The sequence below is a fragment of the Aythya ferina genome (genome assembly GCF_964211825.1).
Source record: "Aythya ferina genome assembly, chromosome: 7".
In the NCBI taxonomy this organism is placed as follows: Eukaryota; Metazoa; Chordata; class Aves; order Anseriformes; family Anatidae; genus Aythya; species Aythya ferina.
In genome coordinates, this window is record NC_140302.1 from 25,453,141 (window position 1) to 25,473,038 (window position 19,898).

General features: G+C 38.3%; 1 protein-coding gene across 4 annotated transcripts in view; it reads right to left on the reverse strand.

Moving 5' to 3' along the window:
• CFAP43 (cilia and flagella associated protein 43) overlaps nt 1–17,651 on the reverse strand; it is a 43,899-nt gene extending 26,248 nt beyond the window's left edge. For 3 of the 4 annotated variants that reach the window (XM_084524990.1, XM_084524989.1, XM_084524988.1), the window contains exons 1-12: nt 17,546–17,651; nt 14,940–15,193; nt 14,051–14,147; nt 11,706–11,873; nt 10,012–10,162; nt 7,317–7,467; nt 5,422–5,484; nt 4,178–4,257; nt 3,308–3,439; nt 2,111–2,227; nt 983–1,063; nt 104–252 (exon numbers count right to left, since the gene is read on the reverse strand). In XM_084524990.1, the coding sequence (XP_084381116.1) occupies nt 104–252; nt 983–1,063; nt 2,111–2,227; nt 3,308–3,439; nt 4,178–4,257; nt 5,422–5,484; nt 7,317–7,467; nt 10,012–10,162; nt 11,706–11,873; nt 14,051–14,147; nt 14,940–15,193; nt 17,546–17,619 (1,517 nt within the window). In that variant the 5' untranslated portion in view covers nt 17,620–17,651. Of the gene's footprint in view, nt 1–103; nt 253–982; nt 1,064–2,110; nt 2,228–3,307; nt 3,440–4,177; nt 4,258–5,421; nt 5,485–7,316; nt 7,468–10,011; nt 10,163–11,313; nt 11,524–11,705; nt 11,874–14,050; nt 14,148–14,939; nt 15,194–17,545 lie in introns of those variants that run through there. The other variant, XM_084524991.1, reaches the window with a different exon arrangement.
• Nucleotides 17,652–19,898: the final 2,247 nt, after the last annotated feature.

Sequence of the window (19,898 nt, forward strand, 5' to 3'; positions counted from 1 at the left end):
CTTTGACATTTTTAGAATAAAAACTTCAATTTTTTTCTTCAACTAACTGCATTATTCGAGTGACAAATCAATACTATTCCTGCCTCTGTTACCGCATACTTACTGCAAAGATAGTACTGGAAATGTGGAAAGAAAAATTATGTGAACAACCCGTGGAGCTTCAACATCGGTAACATCAATGAAGTATATTTGACCACTTTTGGTCCCTATAGCAACACTGTTTGAGGAGGGACAGCAAGCCATAGCAGTTGCCTAGTTAAGAAATATAGAAGTTACTCAACAGCTCCATATCATTTTATATGACATTATGCTATATGTTAGTATGCAATTTCTTGTACCATTTACAAGTCTCTACAATTCGGAGAAGAAAACCAAAAACCAATCTAAAAATATTTTTTTTTTTTTTTTTTTTTTTTACAAATAAAGGATTTTAATAGACATCATAAGCATTTTTTCTTATGCTCCGTATCTACCTATCAAAAAATAATTCTCTGTTCCTCTGGAAAAAAAGACAGGATTTTTCAGGACTTAAATGCATCTTCAATCACAACAAAGCATTAACAGTTGTAAATACTTTATCAACTCAATTCCTAAAACTTGTTTTTCAGATCAGTCAAGGCTTTCAGTTTTTATACACTTGAAACATTTCCTGTCAGTTCTGATACTCATTGAAAATACAAATTTAATAAAGTAATATCATACAGATTTAGATAATTTATTTTTTTTTTAAATAAATGCTTAAAGACATATCACTAGGACATTAGGATGAAATGCCTTTCTGCTTTCTGAGTTAACTTTGTGATTAGGTCAAGAAATCACTCCCAAAGAGAGTCTTTTTAAAGTTTTTCATTTGTTCTTTAAAGACACTACTTAGTTTTCCTCAAAACTGTCCAATTTAATCAAATATTATGTCACGAATTGAAAAAAAAATAGATGAAGACTTTAAGTATCAGTCACTACATGAACTCCCAGTTACGTGTACCTCAATATTAAGGTTTGTCTTGCTAAGAGAAGTCCCATCTTCCAGGAGCCAAACTTGTACTTCACCTGAAATTGTTACAGACTTGAACAAAGAAAAACATAGTCAGATGAAGGTGGAATAACCAAATAGTCTGTAAGTAGCTAGTAGCTATTCTATGGAATATACAGTCAACTGGGTGTATCAGATCAAGGTTTTTGCTTGGAATGATCTCGCTTTTGCTGTAAATGCAAAGTTAAAGAAAACATTTAATATTTTTTGTGAATTGCTGCAACTACAGGAATGGTCTTTAAGCAAGATGAGACAAGGGTAAAACATAAGCTTGATCAATATTAGCATTCATCCAACAATAAAAAAAAAACACAAAACTGCTTAGAATTTTCTTTGCAAAAATAAGTGCTTAAGGAGAGGTCTTTGCTTTCTCACATGAGGAATGACGCATATCATAATTTTGCTTCATTTTCTTATGCTCAGACAATTTTATAATTCCACAGTAAATTATGGCTAGAGACCAATCAACCCTCATGTTACTTATTCTGAAGTAAAATTTATCGTTCCCATGCTAAGAACAAAGAAACAGATTCAGCAAAGTTAATTAAGACCCCAGGGTTCCTACTTGAAGAATTCATGGCCTGGGGACAAATCAGATTTGCTGGTTAAAATGTGTGTCTTGTAGGAGGTCAAAGACATTGAACGAAAGCAGGGAGTTTCTCAGAATGGACAGAGCCATGAGTAAGGCCTTCTTTCTCCCTGGACCCATGACAGAGGCATCTCTCTTCCAATTTGTGCTGAGGGCTGCAAATATCAGTAGGAACTCCTTGTTTCAATATCTGTTCTCTGAACTTTATTCACATAGTTCTGTTCACGAACCCTTGTGAGTCATACAAATCGACAGCAAAACCAGTGTGACATTTTAGCCACCTGTGAATTATCTACCCTGTATTCTAAAGCAAGTTCTGACCTTTTTGTAAGCCATGCCTGAATTAATGCCATTTACATCCTTTAATGAGTAGTTCTACTACTGTAACAAACATCATGAGTCCCAGTAAGACTGTTGGTTTTGTGCCTTAGCAACATATCAGTTACCTGAAAAAAGCCACTCTTACGTATAAAGAGAACATCATTTCATACCACACAGTACTTGTTCTCTGGAGGAAGAAAATCAGCCGCCAGAAAACAACTGCTACTTGCATCCAAGAGTTTGACAGCTTCTCCTCTGCGGGCAGGTTTGTAAGTATAGATTGTCCCCTGACAAATAAAAACAAATAATCCATCACTGGGCTATCAAACTTTTCATTAAAAGCTTTCAAATACTTCAGCAAAAAAATACCAATTTTTCTGAGCTTCACTCTTTAAAGGTTTTTATTTGATACTAAAATGAAAGTGCCCAGTAGAGTTCAGCTGAATATAGCAGATTATAGTAACGTACACTAGCTAAACATCAGGTTAGTTCACTTGATAGTGATCCTGATCCAGCTAGTCACATTTTTTGTCTTCTCAAAATTACTTCAATAAAACAATTTTAAAACATCCTATTTCATCTTACTCCAAGAATCAATAAATATACTTAAACAGCACAAAATGCAAATCATAAACAACATGCTTTAAGAGATGCTTTTATCTAAAGATCTCAGAGTCTCTTAGAAGCAATTCATAACTGATATTGAGAAATAATTTAGAAGCGCTCTACTCATTTTACAAAAGAAGAATTGAATCAGAGAGAGTGTGACCAAACTTACCATGGCATTGCCATTGAAACCTCCCCCCATCCCAAAGAACCTTAGGAATACCAATTTAAATGACCAAAGGTGTGGAAAAAAGGCTGTAATTTGAGAATTTGGCCCCCTTGCGTAAGACATCTGGACATCAAGCTGGTCAAAGAAGAATCTTGGACTAGATTGCCAGAGAAATTCACCATGAATGTGCAGAATAACTCTACTACGTAGCCACAGTAGGTCTGACGTACCCAAGTTACACTTTTCTTACTGGGCAGGCATATGTTAAGCCTAGAGCTCATGCACAGTAGGTCCCACATGGCCTGGACACACTGGAGACCCTGAATCCATATTCTAAACCATTGTTTTTGTTGGGAAATTAGGAAACAACTATTATTTATAATCAACCATCTGTAGAAAATGATTTCTCCATGCTTCACTACAGGTTTCCAATCTTGTGTTAAAAACACCACATGGATTAAGTTCATTGCTGGGATACATCTGTTGGCTTATGGAATCACGTTATGGACATTTCACATTAGCAGCATCGGCATGCACATACAGGATCACAGGAACATCTCATTACATGATGCTATTCTCTCAAATGCTATACCTGATCAGTAACAAGCAGAAGTATTGTGTAATCAGGAGAGAACAGGAGGCTGGATATAGGCTCTACGATGTCAGCACAGATTTTCATCTCATACTGAAGACCTCTGATGTGATAAAAGAATAAAATGCCCTCCTGTTCAGAAAAGTACAAATCATCAGGTCTAGGTCATGCATCCTAGCCCACTCCGCCAAACTTATCAGCAAGAACCTCTGAAAGCCTCTAAACTAACAATTTTTAACTTTATACCATGACTAGTTGTCTGATTTGATCTTAGTCTGTCTACATCCAGAGGACTCTTACCTTGGATAATAAATCTATTGAAAAATTAAGGTGTTCCTCAGTAACAGCACATGTTTGATAACAACAGACTCATCAGTTAATATTTAGTAGTTCATATATATATATATATTTTTTATTTTTTTTTAAAGTGTCAGAATTTGTTCCGCTCTTAACCAGTAGTGTACTGTCATGCATTAGGGTTAAACAATGAGGCAGATTTTGCACAAAACAATTTTGCAATTCTCTTGGCCATTTTCTCTACTTTCATGTTTCAAGTTCATCTTTCTTTTCTGTTCCTCTAGAATCTCCCTGTCCTTTGTTAAAAATAGTATTATCCTCTTTCGTTGCTTCTTTGACTACAAAAACAGAATCTCTTCCTGCTCTGCTCCCTTCCAATTTCTTGTCCCAAGTCTTAACAAGGAAAATAGGAAAATATACACAATGTCAGAGGACTGTTATAGCTCTGAAACCCTCCTTTTTTTTTTTTTTCTAGCTCCTGTCTTTGTAGTGAACTCTGCAAATGTATTCAATTTAAATACTCTTTGATTTTCACGCAGCATGAATAAGTTAAGACCATGAAGGATGCCTTACATTTCCAGCTGTGTACAGTCCCTCGTTACAAAATGCCATGGCAAATGCAACTGTTCTTTGCAGATCCCTTGGTTTGCCACCTGAGAGCACAAGACCGACATAAAATATCAAATTTAACTTATTTCAACAATGTGTCTCGACTTCAAGTCTGGGAGAATTTACTATTTGAGAGCAAGAAGATCTATGGGCTACGATTCAATGGCATATTCTTTGGACTTTTGGCTTTGGTGATACTGGAGAAGGCTGGTATACATAATTTGAAGTGACAATACTACTGTGGTCTGATGAACTACAAACTGATCTGAGAAATAGTTTGATTGTGTAAACGCTGCTAAATAGCTACAAAGGCCAATATACTAAGTTTGTCAGTAACAGAATCATAACAGCCATTTATGTTGGAAGGGACTCTAGAAATCCCCTGATCCACCCTCCTACCTGTGCAGCAAAGGGCCAACTCAAATTTAGACCCAACTTCAAAGCTGAATCACATTGTCCAGCGTCATATCAGGGTCATATACAGCTGATACCCACTCTGAATATTCCCAACAATAAATATTCCATAGCTTCTTCGGGCAACCTGTCCCAATGTCTTCACTATGATTTTTTTTTTCTTATTATTTACCCAGAATTTGTGCTGATGCAAACTGTATCCTTTCCTGTCTGGTTCCATTCTCTCTGTTACCTTTCATTAGGTGGCTAAAACAATAGTAAGATATCGCTTTTCCTTCAGGCTAAACAAACAGTTCTCTCAGCTCATCTTTCCATGTCAAGTACTCAAACTGCAGTCATCTTTGTGGCCTTGTGCTGCACTTCCTCCATGATGTGTCCTCCATAACGTGAATATCTTTTTTGCACTTTGGAACCCAAAACAAAGTGTTGGAAACAACCCCTAAATCCTAACTCAACTAAATTACAAGTCACTGCAGCTCTAAAAAAATGTTACTAAAACTAAGCAGAAGAGAACCTACTCTAACATCACTTACTCCAATTTAAATTAGAAAGAACAGATATTTCACTGCCACTGTTTCTCTTGAGGCTATTCATTTGACTGTCTATCAGCACAAAACCGATTAGTTATTTATCAGGTACACGTAAAAAAAGATTGTCATTCATCTGTCTTACAGAGACCAGCGTTATCTGAGTTCTTCTAACCAGTGACTTCCAGCTGTACTCACGTATTATTACTCTTAGCTGTCACTGGTGTTGTTTAAGAATCTATTAGCTTGATTTGAACATGGAAATACCTTTTCTTTTCCATACTTCTCTACGAACATAGGCCACCACGTCCGATACTTTACGCATGTGTTCTGCACAAAAGAAAAATAACATCAGCCTTGTTTATATGTCAATGCTGCACTAAAAGTCAGTCTACTGCAAAAAAGACTGGAATTGGTATACTGAATCAAAAATGTACGTTCATTCCCAATATCCATCATTGGGATAAGGCTTTGGGTAACTGGGCAGGCACAATCTTTCTGTAGTTCAGCTGGTAGCTGTAAAAGGAAGTGGGAATACAGCACATGCTTAAGGTTGGACATGCACTTGAGTACTGTACTAAATAGAGACAGATTTAAATTTAAGTATTTTAAATTAAGTAGAAGCATCTATACGATTACGAACAAATCTGTTACAGCTTTAGAACAGGACTCAAAGAACAGGCCAAGTAAAAGCCTAGCAAACATTTTTGTTTCTTTCTACTGAACAGGCAAAAACACTTCTAGTCACACCTCAGCTTTTCCTGTTCCAACTCTTGATTTGGTAAACCTGTAGATCTGATAACTTCAAAAGTAGAGAAACACAGCTGGATTTTTAATTTTTTTTTATTTTTTATTTTTTTATTTTAAGAAGCAGCCTTCCATTTTTGTGTTAACTATCAAAACTGAACAGACATACAGTACTTTGGGAAAGTCAGGGACGCTTGCTGCAAATTAAAAAAAATAATAATTTAAACAGCAAAAGAAGAAATCAAGATTATTGTCAGCCTGTCCATTAACTCTCAGTCTTTATTAGCGGAACAGCTCTATGCTGGTTTACAACAACATATTACCCCCTTCTAGTGCTGGGGAGAAGCCTGTTCCACTACTCCTCTTACCACCAGTTCACTGAATCAGTGAACGTCATGTGTGCACTAGGACTGACACCTTCCATCCCTGCAAAGGATGACAGGGTGCAGGTTGCCATTGCCAGAACAGTTTATGCTGCCCACCTCTAACTGTCCTCCAGCTTAGAAACCCTCCGAACAGGCCTAGATGGGTAGCACATGGTGGGGAGCAGGGGTGAGACCTCAGGGTGCCCAGAAAAAAAGGCATGGAATGTGCAGTTGTTGCCAGAAAACTTTATTCACCAGCATGCCAGAGGTCTCCATGAAAACAGACAGATTGGAATATATATGGGAGAGACAAATTACCTTAGTAGTTTGCAATGAATCTGAGGGACATGTGCTGAGCATTCTAGAAAAACTTAAATGTAGACTGCTTTGTTTTAAGCCAGAGGCATCTTCTGCTCACTCTCTGTGCTTCATACTTTCTGCAATAAAGCCTGATAGTCCTTACAGACTTGTCATTAGAAAATTGATTATGTAACAGCTGACCTTAAGGAATTATACTAAGCAGCATTATATTCAATTCAGTTGTGCTGTTAATTGATATCATGCTAAACCTGAGTCTTCAAAGATCTGTTCTGTCATTAGCTAACATTATTCCAAATGAGGACAATCTAACGTTTCATGCAAAATCAAATAAATTATTGATACCTAACCAGCAGTAAATGGACTGTGTATAGCTGGTATAGTAATAGTTTTATTTTAATCTAATAGGGCTGTTAATAAGATAAAGGTTCCTGGAACTGTTTTCATTTTATTTAACAGTTTTCATGTAGATAGAGCTTTTTTTTTTTCTTGCCTTAGAAAAATGAATGCTTTTTAAAGGGTGCTAAGGAAACCCGCTTAGAAATTCAACAGACATTCTAAAATGTTTACCATACTAATAGAAGAACAACGTTTTTCATATGGCTTTACTATATAGCTTTACATCTTCTGTGAGTTACACAATAGAAGAAAAGAAAGCAAAAAAAAAGCCTTCATTGTCCTACCCATCTTCTTCCTTACATGAATAAAACACACAACAGAGCTGTTTCTTACCTGGTAGAGGTTTCTGTTGAAGAACACAAGCACTGAGTGTCTCGGCATCAATTTTCAAAATATGTCCTTCTTTACAGCCCATGTAAATGTCAGAGGTTGCAGTCCAGCAGTGGGCAGTAGGATGCACCAAAGGCTTAATATCATTTCTAGGCTTCAGCACAAAAATAAACCAGTTAAATTAGCAACCGGCAAATATTTGTATAGTTGCATACATTTTAAGGCCAATAAAAAAATCATTATCTCAAGTCTGATTTTATTACATTCAGCCATCCTTTCACTGAGGCTAGGAATTTAGGAACCAAGTACAGCTTCCAGAAAAGCCTGTCTCTGGAGACAGAGGTAGAGAACTCATATTTCTCCCCAGAAGCCTGTCTAAACAATGAATCATATTTTCTTTAAAAATGGTGCGTGTACTATATATATATATATATATATATTTTTTTTTTTTTTTCCTGGATTTATCCTCCAACATTTTTGTCTTCTAGCTTGGAAATCCCTCTGGAATCTTCCATACGCTCGCAAAGATCTTGACCCACCATAACCATTTAATTTTCCAATTTTTAATGATAAAATTATGATAAAATTAAACACAATGAGCTCCCAGATCGTGGGATTTATACACCAGAATAGCACCAGAATCCAAAATTGAAATAGTTACCCCCTATGACATCACCCTGGTAAGTGTTGTTCAAACTGCTTTTCAGAAGAGTCTTGTACTTTGTAGACATAACTTACTTTTTTCTTCATCATGTGGTCTTGCATACATGTTAGCATTAAAACGCACTTTGTTCGAATAGCTTTTCTTATCATGTATCCAAATTGTTCTGAAAAACCAGCCCTGTCAAACTTTCTGTCATTTATAAATTAGTTCTAGAAATATCCCAGCCATAGACCTCCCATGTGCCTTGAATTTCATCTAAAACAATTCTCATAAATCTGTCATCCATAAAACAGGAAGAACAGTACCTCTCCACCAAATATTATTAAACACTGTGACCTGCTCAGATACAACAGTACTAGGGGTTATATAAATACCAAGAATGGAAAGAATCAGATTGAAGAGGCTTCAGTGAAAAAATGTAAAAACACATGAGAAAACCTTGTGAGAACATTTAAAAGAAGATTCAAAGAACAATGTATGTGAGCAGAGCTACTTTACTGCTTTATAAATCAAATAGGACAAACTAATAAATCTATGGCAGGTTGGGACTTCACCAGAAAAACATCTAATATAGGCATTTTCCCTGATTCTACAAGGCTTGAATAGCACAAATCTTTGGCAAGGTTGCAAATGAACTACTGTGAATCAGAAGCTTCCTGTGTAAAGACAACTTTTATAATGTTCCTTTGTCATTACTGCCTTTATGCAAACGAGATAAAATATGCTAATCCTAGGATGGGATTATGTAAATCCAAAATGAGGTTGCTTCTTGAACTGTGCATTGGTACAATGGTGCATAATAATAATGCAGTCTTTTTTTCTTAAACTTCTCTCCCTTTTGAATAGCAGCTCTGCAGAGAAAAAAAAAATCCAGGATGGATTTTTGTCATTAAAAGTTTTATAAAAAGTCAGTGGAATAAAATTGGTACTGGTGATGAAGTGGAGTCAATTGGGCTGTTAATTGCAGAGAATTTAAAAAACTTCAGTCCCAACTATAAGAAATATTGAAACAAAACTAAATCCATATTATGCAAGAAATGAAGGTTCGATAGCTTGAGGATGTTACGATTCCTTTCACTCTGCTGCCCCGTCGTGGTTACACTCTGGTACATACCTGGCCTCAGCATCTTGTTCTAGAGCATGGACACCTACCAAGCAAACGGGTGCACGTGCAGCAGGCTTGCTTTTCCTACTGGCCTGTCACACATTCCTTAGGAGTGGGCTACTGCCTCCAAGGAACCACGGACTACAGGTTGACAATAACTCCTCTACTTATTAGTCTAAATAAATGGTTCTCCAGTTTTGATGCTTATATCAACAAAACATTGACCTCAGCTGACTTGGACTTAGTGATAAAGAAAACACATCCTTCTATTGAATTCTGTGGGGATTAAGAGAGCTTCATCAGGCTATGATACTGTTTCCACTGCATTAAACTGAAAGCACCTCATTAACCACCCCAGGAGCACCACATTGTCTCTTATTAATTAAAAGCAAACAAACAAAACCCCATAATGTTAGAGAGGAAAATAACTCCAAGGTATGAACAAATGTTGACACGCAGATTTTAGTCCAGAGTCAGACAACTGCTCATGTACATTTGTAATAGAATACAAATCATCAGTGATAGAAACCATTTATTTAAACATCTGCAGCAGCAGCCTGTCAATTTATAAAGTCAGTGAGGAATGGTAGTTACAGCACTAAATACTTCGTACAGGCTGGTTCCTTACAGCAACTGCAGTCCGAAGATATCTGGATATCTGAAGAACTCAGCCAGCTCAGTAATTTCATCTCACTGAAAGTTGCTGCGTTAGATACTTTTCAACATAAGAATCTGAACAAAACAGTATTTCAAGGAAGCATCTTCTACAGCAAATGTATCCAGATCAACTTGTGCAGGAACTGATTTTCCTAAGCCATATGTTTCACATTGGGAGGTTGGGAAGGGAGTGCTTTAACTTATGAGACACACATTTGCAATTCCCCCCAGTGCATAATGACTTGGATAGTAAACATAAAATTAGTAGCTACCATGAATGTTTCTGCTTCATCTCCTACCAATCCGGCAATGGCTGAAACTGGCATAACAGGGTCATGGTAGGGATCTTCATCACTAGAATCCGGGAAAAACAAATCTTCATGAAGATTTGGAGACCCATGTCCATGAGGGAGTTTCACAAGGCTGTGAAAAAGCAAGAGACACTGTCTGAGGAAAAGAAATATCACAAATAGTAAATGCTGATACAAAAATGGGAAGCATGTTTTTGAAATGTGGAGACACCGACTAGGTTAATGGGCTTTACTTTGGCAATAATAATGGAAAACTCTTCATAGAATCATAGAATGGTTTGGTCTGGAAGGGACCTTAAAGATCATCTAATTCCAGTCCCCCTGCCATGGGCAGGGACACTTCCCACTAGGTCAGGTTGCTCAAAGCCCCATCTAACCTGGTCTTGAACAATTCCTACAATATTGCTGTAGAGAATCATTCTACATGGCATGTACCACGTCACTGAAAAGTAGTAGTAATTTATCTACAAAGGAGGGATGTTCCTAACTGGCTGAAGTGGACTGCCACATTCTAGCTCATTGTCTTTTCTTGTTGCTTTGGACAAACAACTATTCTATCCTTCTGTTTCCTTATTAACCAGGATTAATAATGCCACACACCTAATTTGTATATACGTGCTGTGAGGATTCAAGCTTAATGCTTATTTGGAGAAAGTTAATAAGTTGATAATCAGTGTATAAGTGGCTGTTATAATGTGGGAATTCTGGATTCTATAGTTCACAAACTATGCTATATAGAACTCGAAAAAATGTTATATAAAATAATTCTCAGTGGAGGTTTAACATCTACTGAATGGAATGAAAAGTGGAAGAAAAAAAAAAAAGAGTATCAGTATGTTTGCAAAAGGCAGTAAACCTTCAACTTCCAGATCTCAGATTAAGGCCTTATCTATACTTTTAGTAGTATAACCATGTCAGGGGTAATAGACTGGTTATATTCATAGTTAATGAGGTGAAATATGCTGTTGGGGATTGTAGAATAGCTGCCACTGCAACAGCATATATGTTATACTTAAAGATCCCTGTCTTGAACAATGCATACTAGTCCACCTCTTATATCAGACTCAAAAAAGTTTCTAGCATAAATAAATCCTAGGTTTGCTGTGCTCAGTGAGTTGCATTATCAGAGCCACCCCCTCTACATCTGTAAATTGACCACAGAAGTTGGATATCACACAGAAACCTGATATTGCTTTTGGTACCATTAGGGATTATAACTGCATATTGTTTAACAATGCTTACTAGGAAGCAATTGAGCCATACCCAGCAGTCTCATAGCCACAAAAGCAATGCACGTTCCCACTCAGTGCTCAGAACAACCACTTGCAGGAACAGGAAAGCAGTCCAGGCACTATATTAATGCAATTGGGTGGCTTTTGATAGAGACAACTACCAAAAATGCCGATTAGTATTAGCTTCAATAGTGTGCATGACTGGGACATGAGAGTGCTAAGAAATGAAAGCGTAAATTCAATTCACTTGATTAACTAGGTAGAATCAAACTGGTTGCTATTTAACAATTACTGATTGTAATGGCTAGGCAAAGTAAATTGAATTAAATTCTTTGCAAACAGATGTAGGTTGCTAGTCTTAGTCATTAAAATATACTTATAGATTTTTATTTTTTTTTTAAACTTGAAAGGTGTTCTACTTACTTTTGCTTAAGGTAATGCTCATCATAATTCCTTTCAATATGCCAGACAGTAACAGAGCTCTCATTAGCAGAACACAGTTGTTGCCAATTCATGGGATTAAAACTTAACGAGGTCACTGGTACGCCTGGCTGGGACTCACTGCACAGGAGGATACTGTCTTGCCAGTTCCTTCATTAAGGAGAATAAAAGAAAATCAAATCCACTGAAGTCGTCAAAAACATTTAAGCCAAATATGTGGATGTGATTCTAACTGACACTCAAGATCACAATTGGAAAACAAACACTTTGCCACTGACTAAAAACAATGCTGTCAAACAAGACAGGTTCTGAGACTGAAAAGGATGTGGTTAGTTAGCCACGCATAAAATTAGTACTGCTACAAAAAGAAGGAATAATAACATAATTTTGAGAACTCAGAAGGAAAGAGAGAAAACTCAGTCAGCCCTTGATTATCAATGAATTTCTTGGGTTGTACAATAATTGTGCTGTGAATGCAGGCACATGCTACAGCTGCATTAACTAATTTGGGCAAAGAACAGCACAGAATTTGTATGGGGCTGTTACGTACAGCTCTACATAACATGGGAATACCTTTGTCTAGTGTAACCTATTGTATAGTCTCATACTCTAATTCACATATTTCTGTGTCCAGATTAATTCTTGAATGCATTTGCATTTTTAGGTGCTGTCTGAAAACTGATTAACATAATTTGAAAAAACGGTTATAGCTGTTTCTTAATTTCATTGGCAATATATCTGACAATCTAAATAATGTTTACAGCTCTCGTATTTGTCATTACTGCTGAGATGAAGAAAACTAAAATGCATACAGTGCTGTAAATGGATTTAATTTAATTGCATTGTTCTGGCTTCTAAGAAATTTCCTCTCAGGAACTGATCAGGATGCAAGACAATAACGTAATATTGATAGTGCATGCAAAAAAAAGAGAAGTATTCACACATAAGCACTAACTCTCATTAACATTACAGAAAGCTATAAGCTGTAATTCTGACTTTAAAGGTACCAGCGTAAATGTCTCTCTCTAAAGATGTCAGTATTCTCATCTCATACCTAACAGTGCCAACAATCTTAGAGCAGATAATTTATTAAGATCTGAAGCACTACGGTACGTGTATCTAAAAGAGGTATCTGAAATTGAGCCTCTCCTTCAAACAGAAAAGAATAAAGATCTGGGGATAAAATAAGGCACGCAAAAGGCAGCTTTTAGTTATCCACAGGCTTCCTCTGTTCTGAGTCTGAGTTAACTTTCAAAACATCTCTTACACCTTTTATTCTAAACTACATGCTTAAAATACAGGAATTGTGTAATCATCATATTGCAATTGCATTAATAATGCTAAATGCGGATTTCTTTCCTCTGTACAAATTTCTATAATGAATGCGCATTGTAATCTAATTGCAAAAAGGAAGATCCTGATCTCACAGTAAATTCACCTACCTCTGTTCAAGTTACTATAAATTCTAAGTTTAATATCGTAAGGTGGCTTTCTTTTGTTATTCAGTTCTTTCTGACTGGAATCAAGGGTTGTTCTAATGATAATTAGATGCTGACAGTTGAATTTGTGCAGATTCAAATAGGTTTCCATTGTTTGGCCTTGGAAATTGTCACTACTTTAAAGCATTTAAATATTTCTAGATGTTTCCATTTTAGGGATAACCTAGAATAGTCTTTCAAGACAGTGGGTTTTTGTTTTAGGGCACACATCAAATATATTAGACCATGCATATTATTCTGTGAATGATAGGCATGTGAACTCTTTCTGACTCTTCTGTAATCATTGTAAAAGAAATATAAAGGTCTTAATTACATTGAAGGTATACAGTATATTCCTTCAATTTTTGCCATGCAGGCAAGAGCAGAATTTTATTTTTACAGAACAATTCAATTAAGTATTTTGACTTTCTGCATCTTCACTGTATCACATATTTCTTTTCACTGCAGTGATGAAAATGATGATCTAACCCAGTGACACATGGTAGTGTGATCACTGAGCATACCTATAAGACAGAACTAAGATCAAGCACAAGTAATTAAGAGGACTACTGAAAATAAAAATTTTGAAGAAGCTAGAAGATAGCTGTGGCAAAGTAACAAGTATTTCTGCCTACTGCTAGAAAACAAAACAAAACAAAAAAACAAACAGCAAATTGGGCACAGAAGGTTTGCAGACAACGATCTATCAGGAAAAAAAAAAAGAAAAAAGAAAGATGAAGGCAACCAGTTTATCATTCCCAATTGTTATTTTAATTTACGCTAAAATAGCACACACAGAAAAATATTAATTAAATTCAAATAGTATTAAAGAAATTTTTTCACTCTTACCATACTGAAAGAACAAATTCTGGGATTGAAGAGTAACCAGCTAGATAAGGGCCTGTGAAACTAAATGCAAGTACAGTGTAGTCCAACTGAACATTACCTAAAACATGAAAACAAAGAACGTGAGCTCTAATTGCCCAGACTTTCTGTATACTGTGACAAAGTGCTCTTGTCAGTTTCTTTATATCCACTCTTCAAAGACGCTGTGATTCCTTTGCTTCACACCAAATTGTTTTAATTTGATCACAAAAACGTTCCCTAAGTATCACTGTTTGGATTTTTTTTTTAATTTGTTTCACTAATATCTCAAATTCGTAGTGTTTTTTCCCCAAGTGCCCTGCAATCCTTTGTAGTCAATTTCAATCATGTATATGAGGTAAGGAACTGCTATGATCCTCAGTTAAAGGGGAAAGAAACTGAAACATGGATAGGGTAAGCAACTTAACTGAGGAGAGAAATATTATGGAACAGGGGAAATATGTATTAGATCACAGCCTCTAAACTTGAACTAAAAGAGCCATAATTCCTCTCACATCTCAGATGTCTCAGTGTCAGACCATCTCAGCAGTCTCCTTGGGAGCCTCCTGCAATATGATCTTGCTTTGTTATTCAGACTATATTTTCCTGTAACAAATTCCATTTCATTCCATTTGTTTTCCCTTTCTAACAGTTAAATTTTATATTGTCCTGTTCCTCTCCAGCTTGAGTCTCACTGAAAGTAGTGCAGTGGAAAGTTCTTTATGATACTTTATGCGATTCTTGGCATTAGAAAGTTTCCTGTCACACCGTTTCTCAAGCGTTTCAAAAAAAAACAAACAAACAAAACAAACACCCTTTAGAAACTGGCTTTGTTTTAATGAAATGGCAACAGGGAACGTTACCACACCGGTACCTTTTAATTCTGTCAGTTTATTCAGTTCTGGAAAGCTGTAGACATATATGAGGGGATTCAGCTTCCGATCTGAAAAGGCCAGCACTTTGCTGTTGGCGTTCACTGCGAAGGCTCCCACCTGGCCGGTCGGACACTGCAGCACTGTCGTCTTCTTTGTTTTAATGTCCAGGAAGAGTATGTAATTGCCACAAGGGTAGCAGACGGTCTGATTGTTGATAAAGCCCAAGTTCTTTTTCGAGAATCCCTGAACCCAACTTAAGAAAGAACAACTCTGTGTTAAAACGTTACTCACAGACACACGTTTTTCAAAATACTGCGAAAAATGGAATGTAACAGCTTAAAACGCATGCTGGTCTGATGCTTCGGATTTGTTAGATTCATCCTCATACCAAACTTGCAAAACCACAAGAATTTCAGCCTCTAATACCATGCATCGCTAGATGCATGTTTCCAAAAACACAGGGGTAATCTTACAATGATGGAGCACAAAGGACTGACACAAGAACTTGAAGATGCTTATATTTCTTCTACTTTTCATTAACAATAAAGTTAGCCAGTTCACAGGCTTTGTTTTGATACTCATAGGTCATAGTAAAAGAGTACACCTTAATTCTGAAATAATTACACAAGCACAATCCATACTAGGGACTCGGTTATGTTTGCTTAACCTCTTGTAAACTTTCATAGTTCATCTCGTTGCCGTAAACTAAAAAAAGAAAAAGAAAAAAAAACAAACAGGCACAGTTTGTATAAACTTAACTAAAGGGACTGTTCTGCTTTAAAGACACCAGTACTTTAACACAGTAAAACTTCAGGGACTGAAATAAATTACTGAAGCTGAGTCACCTTTAGAAGTTGCAACATACCAGCAAAACCCTAACCACCTGCAAGTGGTTTTTTATCTTTCAGAAAGGGCATGGATCAACATCAGCACCTCCTTATCAAGGGGACTTGCATTAACCACTAAGTGAAGCTGTCTGAGCCACAGCTGAGCCTGGCAGAACTGTGGCAACACCATTTTGGCAGCGTACCAGCACCCTGTGTCCAACACTACCATCAGCACTGCTCCTTCTAGTTTCTGTTCAAGCCCTTTCTGTCTTTTATCCTCTCCCACATAGCAGCGGTGGGAAGAGATTTTTGCCCTCTGTGATTGCAAGCAGCATTGTTATACTTCTTCCATGAACATAACTCAGTCTTAAGAGCAGTTCAGCTGCTGATCTTCTGTACTCTAGTAAATTATATTATAGCCTCAGGGCTGCCGTAATTAGGGACATTCTTTAATGATTAGTCTTAAGGTAGTTATGCCCAGCAATAACTTCTGTCATCCTTTCTCAGCAGTTTTTACTCAGCCTCTTCTGCTACACACCAGAGGAATAAGCACAGCCAGAGAGGAGTTAGCATGCACTGACCGTGTGTTGTTGCAAATATACTGACTGTTGTGGGAACAGAGCCCAGACATGTCAGCTGAGGAGTGCTCTTCCAGCCCTTTCACATGAGCACTAACCGTATGACCTGCCTTGGCACAAAAGCAGACTTTATGAACAGGGTCACAGGACCACCTCAATGCTTTCCTCCAGCGCTCGATCTGAGTCCGCGGAAATTAAATAGTTTCAACTTTTGTTTCTTTGAATCCTGCAAACAGATTCTAGAAAATATGTATGCAGGGATAAATGAATGGGCTGACTGCACAATTTATCCTTATGCAATCGATAAAGGTTTATGAGGAAAAGGATCCAGACTGATCTGACATCAGCTGTGACTGATGGGTCACAGAACTAGCCGTGGTTCCCCCACACATTCTCCATGCTTTGTCTCCAGCCCCCTATAAACACGGAGTGTCAGAAGCACTTCAGTGAGAAATGTTGCTGGCTGGTGAAATGTAGGTGGAACAAAGTACTCGGAATTACTGAGCATTCAAAATGTACTTTGTCACTGAAAAATGCTCGCTATAGTTCATTCAAAACAGGGCTTTATATGTAACTTAGTTTTGTCAAGGTTCTGTGTTTTCTGAAGACACAGAACATAGTATTCCCCCTTCCCACTGCAAAATAACATTGTCACTTCCTTCTAATGTTGATATACATACCTGTACTGCTGACAGTGATCTAGAATGCATAAAAGAAAGGCAAACTTTAAATGCTTCTGTTTTATGGAAATGGGCTGTGCTTCTACACTTAAAAGGTCACTTTTTTTTTTTTTTTTTTTCCCTGTTGCATTGAATAATGCTTTCTTTTTTTTTTTTTTTATTTTTTTTTTCCCAAAGCAAAAATAAACTGGGTCACGGCTCTGCCACGTAAAAGCAGTTTGCACAAGGGACCTGCTTCACGTTGCAATGAATGCTTCAGACGGTGCCTTTTTTTTTATATATATGCTCTGGTCGATGCTTGATCCTCCTTTTAATAAGTCAATAAAATTGTAAGTAGATTTCTGCCCACTAAAGAGCTGCGCACCCCTAGCTGGGGAGCTGCCCCTTACACACCACGGGGGTCGATGAAGCAACTCAAACACTTGCACTGAATTAGAAAATGTAAGCATTTCTCCCACTACACGGAAGAAACATTTAAAGAGCCGAGAGTGCTGTGAGAGGCCGGCCCGGCCGCCCCCACCTCACGTCCAGCGCCGCCTCCTGAGGCGAGGGGCAGCGGCCGCCCCCCGGGGCCTGCTCCTCGCCCGCCGCCATGCCGCCCCGGGACGCCGTCTCCTAGCGACCAGAAGGGGCGCTGCGATTGGCTGAGGCGGGCTGCCCGCAGGATGTAAGCAGGCGGCTGATTGGGCCAATGTATTGGCGCTCGGTATTTAAAGGGCCAGCAGGCTGCGGGCTCCCTGTTGGTGTTAGGGGAGCAGCGTGGGGACTGCCCGGGGATTTTTGGGGGGTTTCCCTCCTGTTTCAGCGGTGTTTGGGATTTCCCTTAGTGGCACGGCCCTGCCTGTGCTCTGTCACCTTGTTCCTCTGTTCTGGAGGCCCTGCAGCCCAGGCAGTTCTGGGGGTGAAGCCTCAGAGGCAGCTGGAGAGATGTGGTCCCATATGGAGAGGGGGGTGTATGGCTGCGGTCCTGCTTTTTTTGGGGGGTCAGCGTTGGGATGGGTTGTCCGGGGAGGTGGTGGAGGCATCGCCCCTGGAAAGGGAAAGGTTGGATGTGGTGCTTGGGGACATGAGTTAGTTGGTGACATTAGCAGTAGGGGATGGTTGGACCAGATATTTTGGAGGTCTCTTCCAACCTTAATGATTTCCAGGATTTGCACACTCATGGCTTTTGGTACTAGCACTGTAAGAATCCCTGTTATAAATCGCTCAGTCCCAAAATAGGATTATAATCAAAGTTTACAATTTATTAAAAGAATAGAGGTAAGCAAACAGTGCTGGGTGCATCGGGAGTCTCCGCTCCACCTAGACGCACACCAGTTACAACAAGTAGCTGATTTTTTTGCTCCTAGGCTGATAACATATACATTACTACTTCTAAAAAAAACAAAAAACAAAAAACGGGTTATTATAATTAGCTTCCGTGATCCAAACCCTCCTACTGGAGCATGCGCATCAGTCTCCAGTGGTCCCTCTGGGGGTCTTTCATGCTGAAGGCTCCTAGTCTTCCTCTCAGGTTTTTTTCTTGTCCTTCCCCTTTGTACTCCTTGGCAGCATGTCAAAAGCTTACACAGCGTTCCCTGCAAGTTTTGTCTTCTAGCCGTGCCTCAGCTTCTTTTTTCTTCTTAATCTCCTGGCCACCTGGCCAGATATCAGGGGCTTGCACAGTGTCCCATTCAGAAGCCATAACAGTTACTAGTTGTTAGCAGTTGTTCTGAAACCCCCAGACATCAGAGACTTCAAAGAAAGAACATACAAATACAAATAGCTCTCTATTGATGCTTCACGAGTTGTTAAAACGTTCCTCACAGGCCATTCACAGGGACAGCCGGTCACATCTATAGCAGTGCTAAATCAACCACAAAGAAGGCAAAAAGGCTGTAACTGTTAGGAATAAGAGTTTGGAATAACAGAAGCAAATAGGCTTATGGATTTTAGGAATATTTCTGAAGATTTGATAAATTGACTATAATGAGGGGGAGACTGGGACACTGGGAGGAAAGGGAAGAAACTACATCTGTGGAAGAATTAAATTGCCAGTGCAGGACCCAGAGACAGACAGAACTGCTCTCTATTGACACGAATTGTTAAAACATTCCTTTGCAAGGTACAAGAACTATATACAGTAACCATTCTGTTTTTCTTAGACTTGTGGTTATACAAGGGTATGTAAGACAGAAGGTCACATTCATCGTACCATGCGGCCCTAGCACTGTTCCATACTGACACGAATCAGATGAACATATCTCACATCCCCAAGTACTTTAAAAGCAGAATTAGCTGTAATGCCCTGTTTTCATCCTCACAAGGGTGTTGCTCACAGTTTCTCACTGTAGTCTTTATCTGTGTGCTGTAGCAGTGTGCAGCTCCCAGACAGTGCTACTCACTGGCAGCATTACTGGCTGCTACAGGAGCATCTGCCCTGTCTCTTGTCACTATTCTCTGTGATCCATGCTGCACAAAACCAAAACACGGTGAGGAATTTTTTCCCCTGTGGTGAGATCTTGCTGTTCTCAGGCACTGCCTCTGTTGTGTCCCCAAGAGGCTCTTACAGCACCCAGGTCTGTAGTGCTACAACTGTACCTTGGATTTGCGTGTGCCTGTCTCAAAATAAATTTTGATTTTTTTTTTGACCCAAATATTGCTGAAACTGTCCTAACAGGAGGCTGTCAGCAAAACAAGGAATGTCCTCTGGCACAGTTCTAAGGGTGGGAGGAATTACCTTGTTGGAAAGGATGTCTTACATATGGGTTCTGTTTGCTCAGGGCATGGCAGGCTTGTGCAACGAATTACCACTCCCTTTTACTGTTAAGTTGCTTATTGCTGTTTGATTATGTAATTAATGACTTGACAAAAATTCATGTTGTATTTGAGTG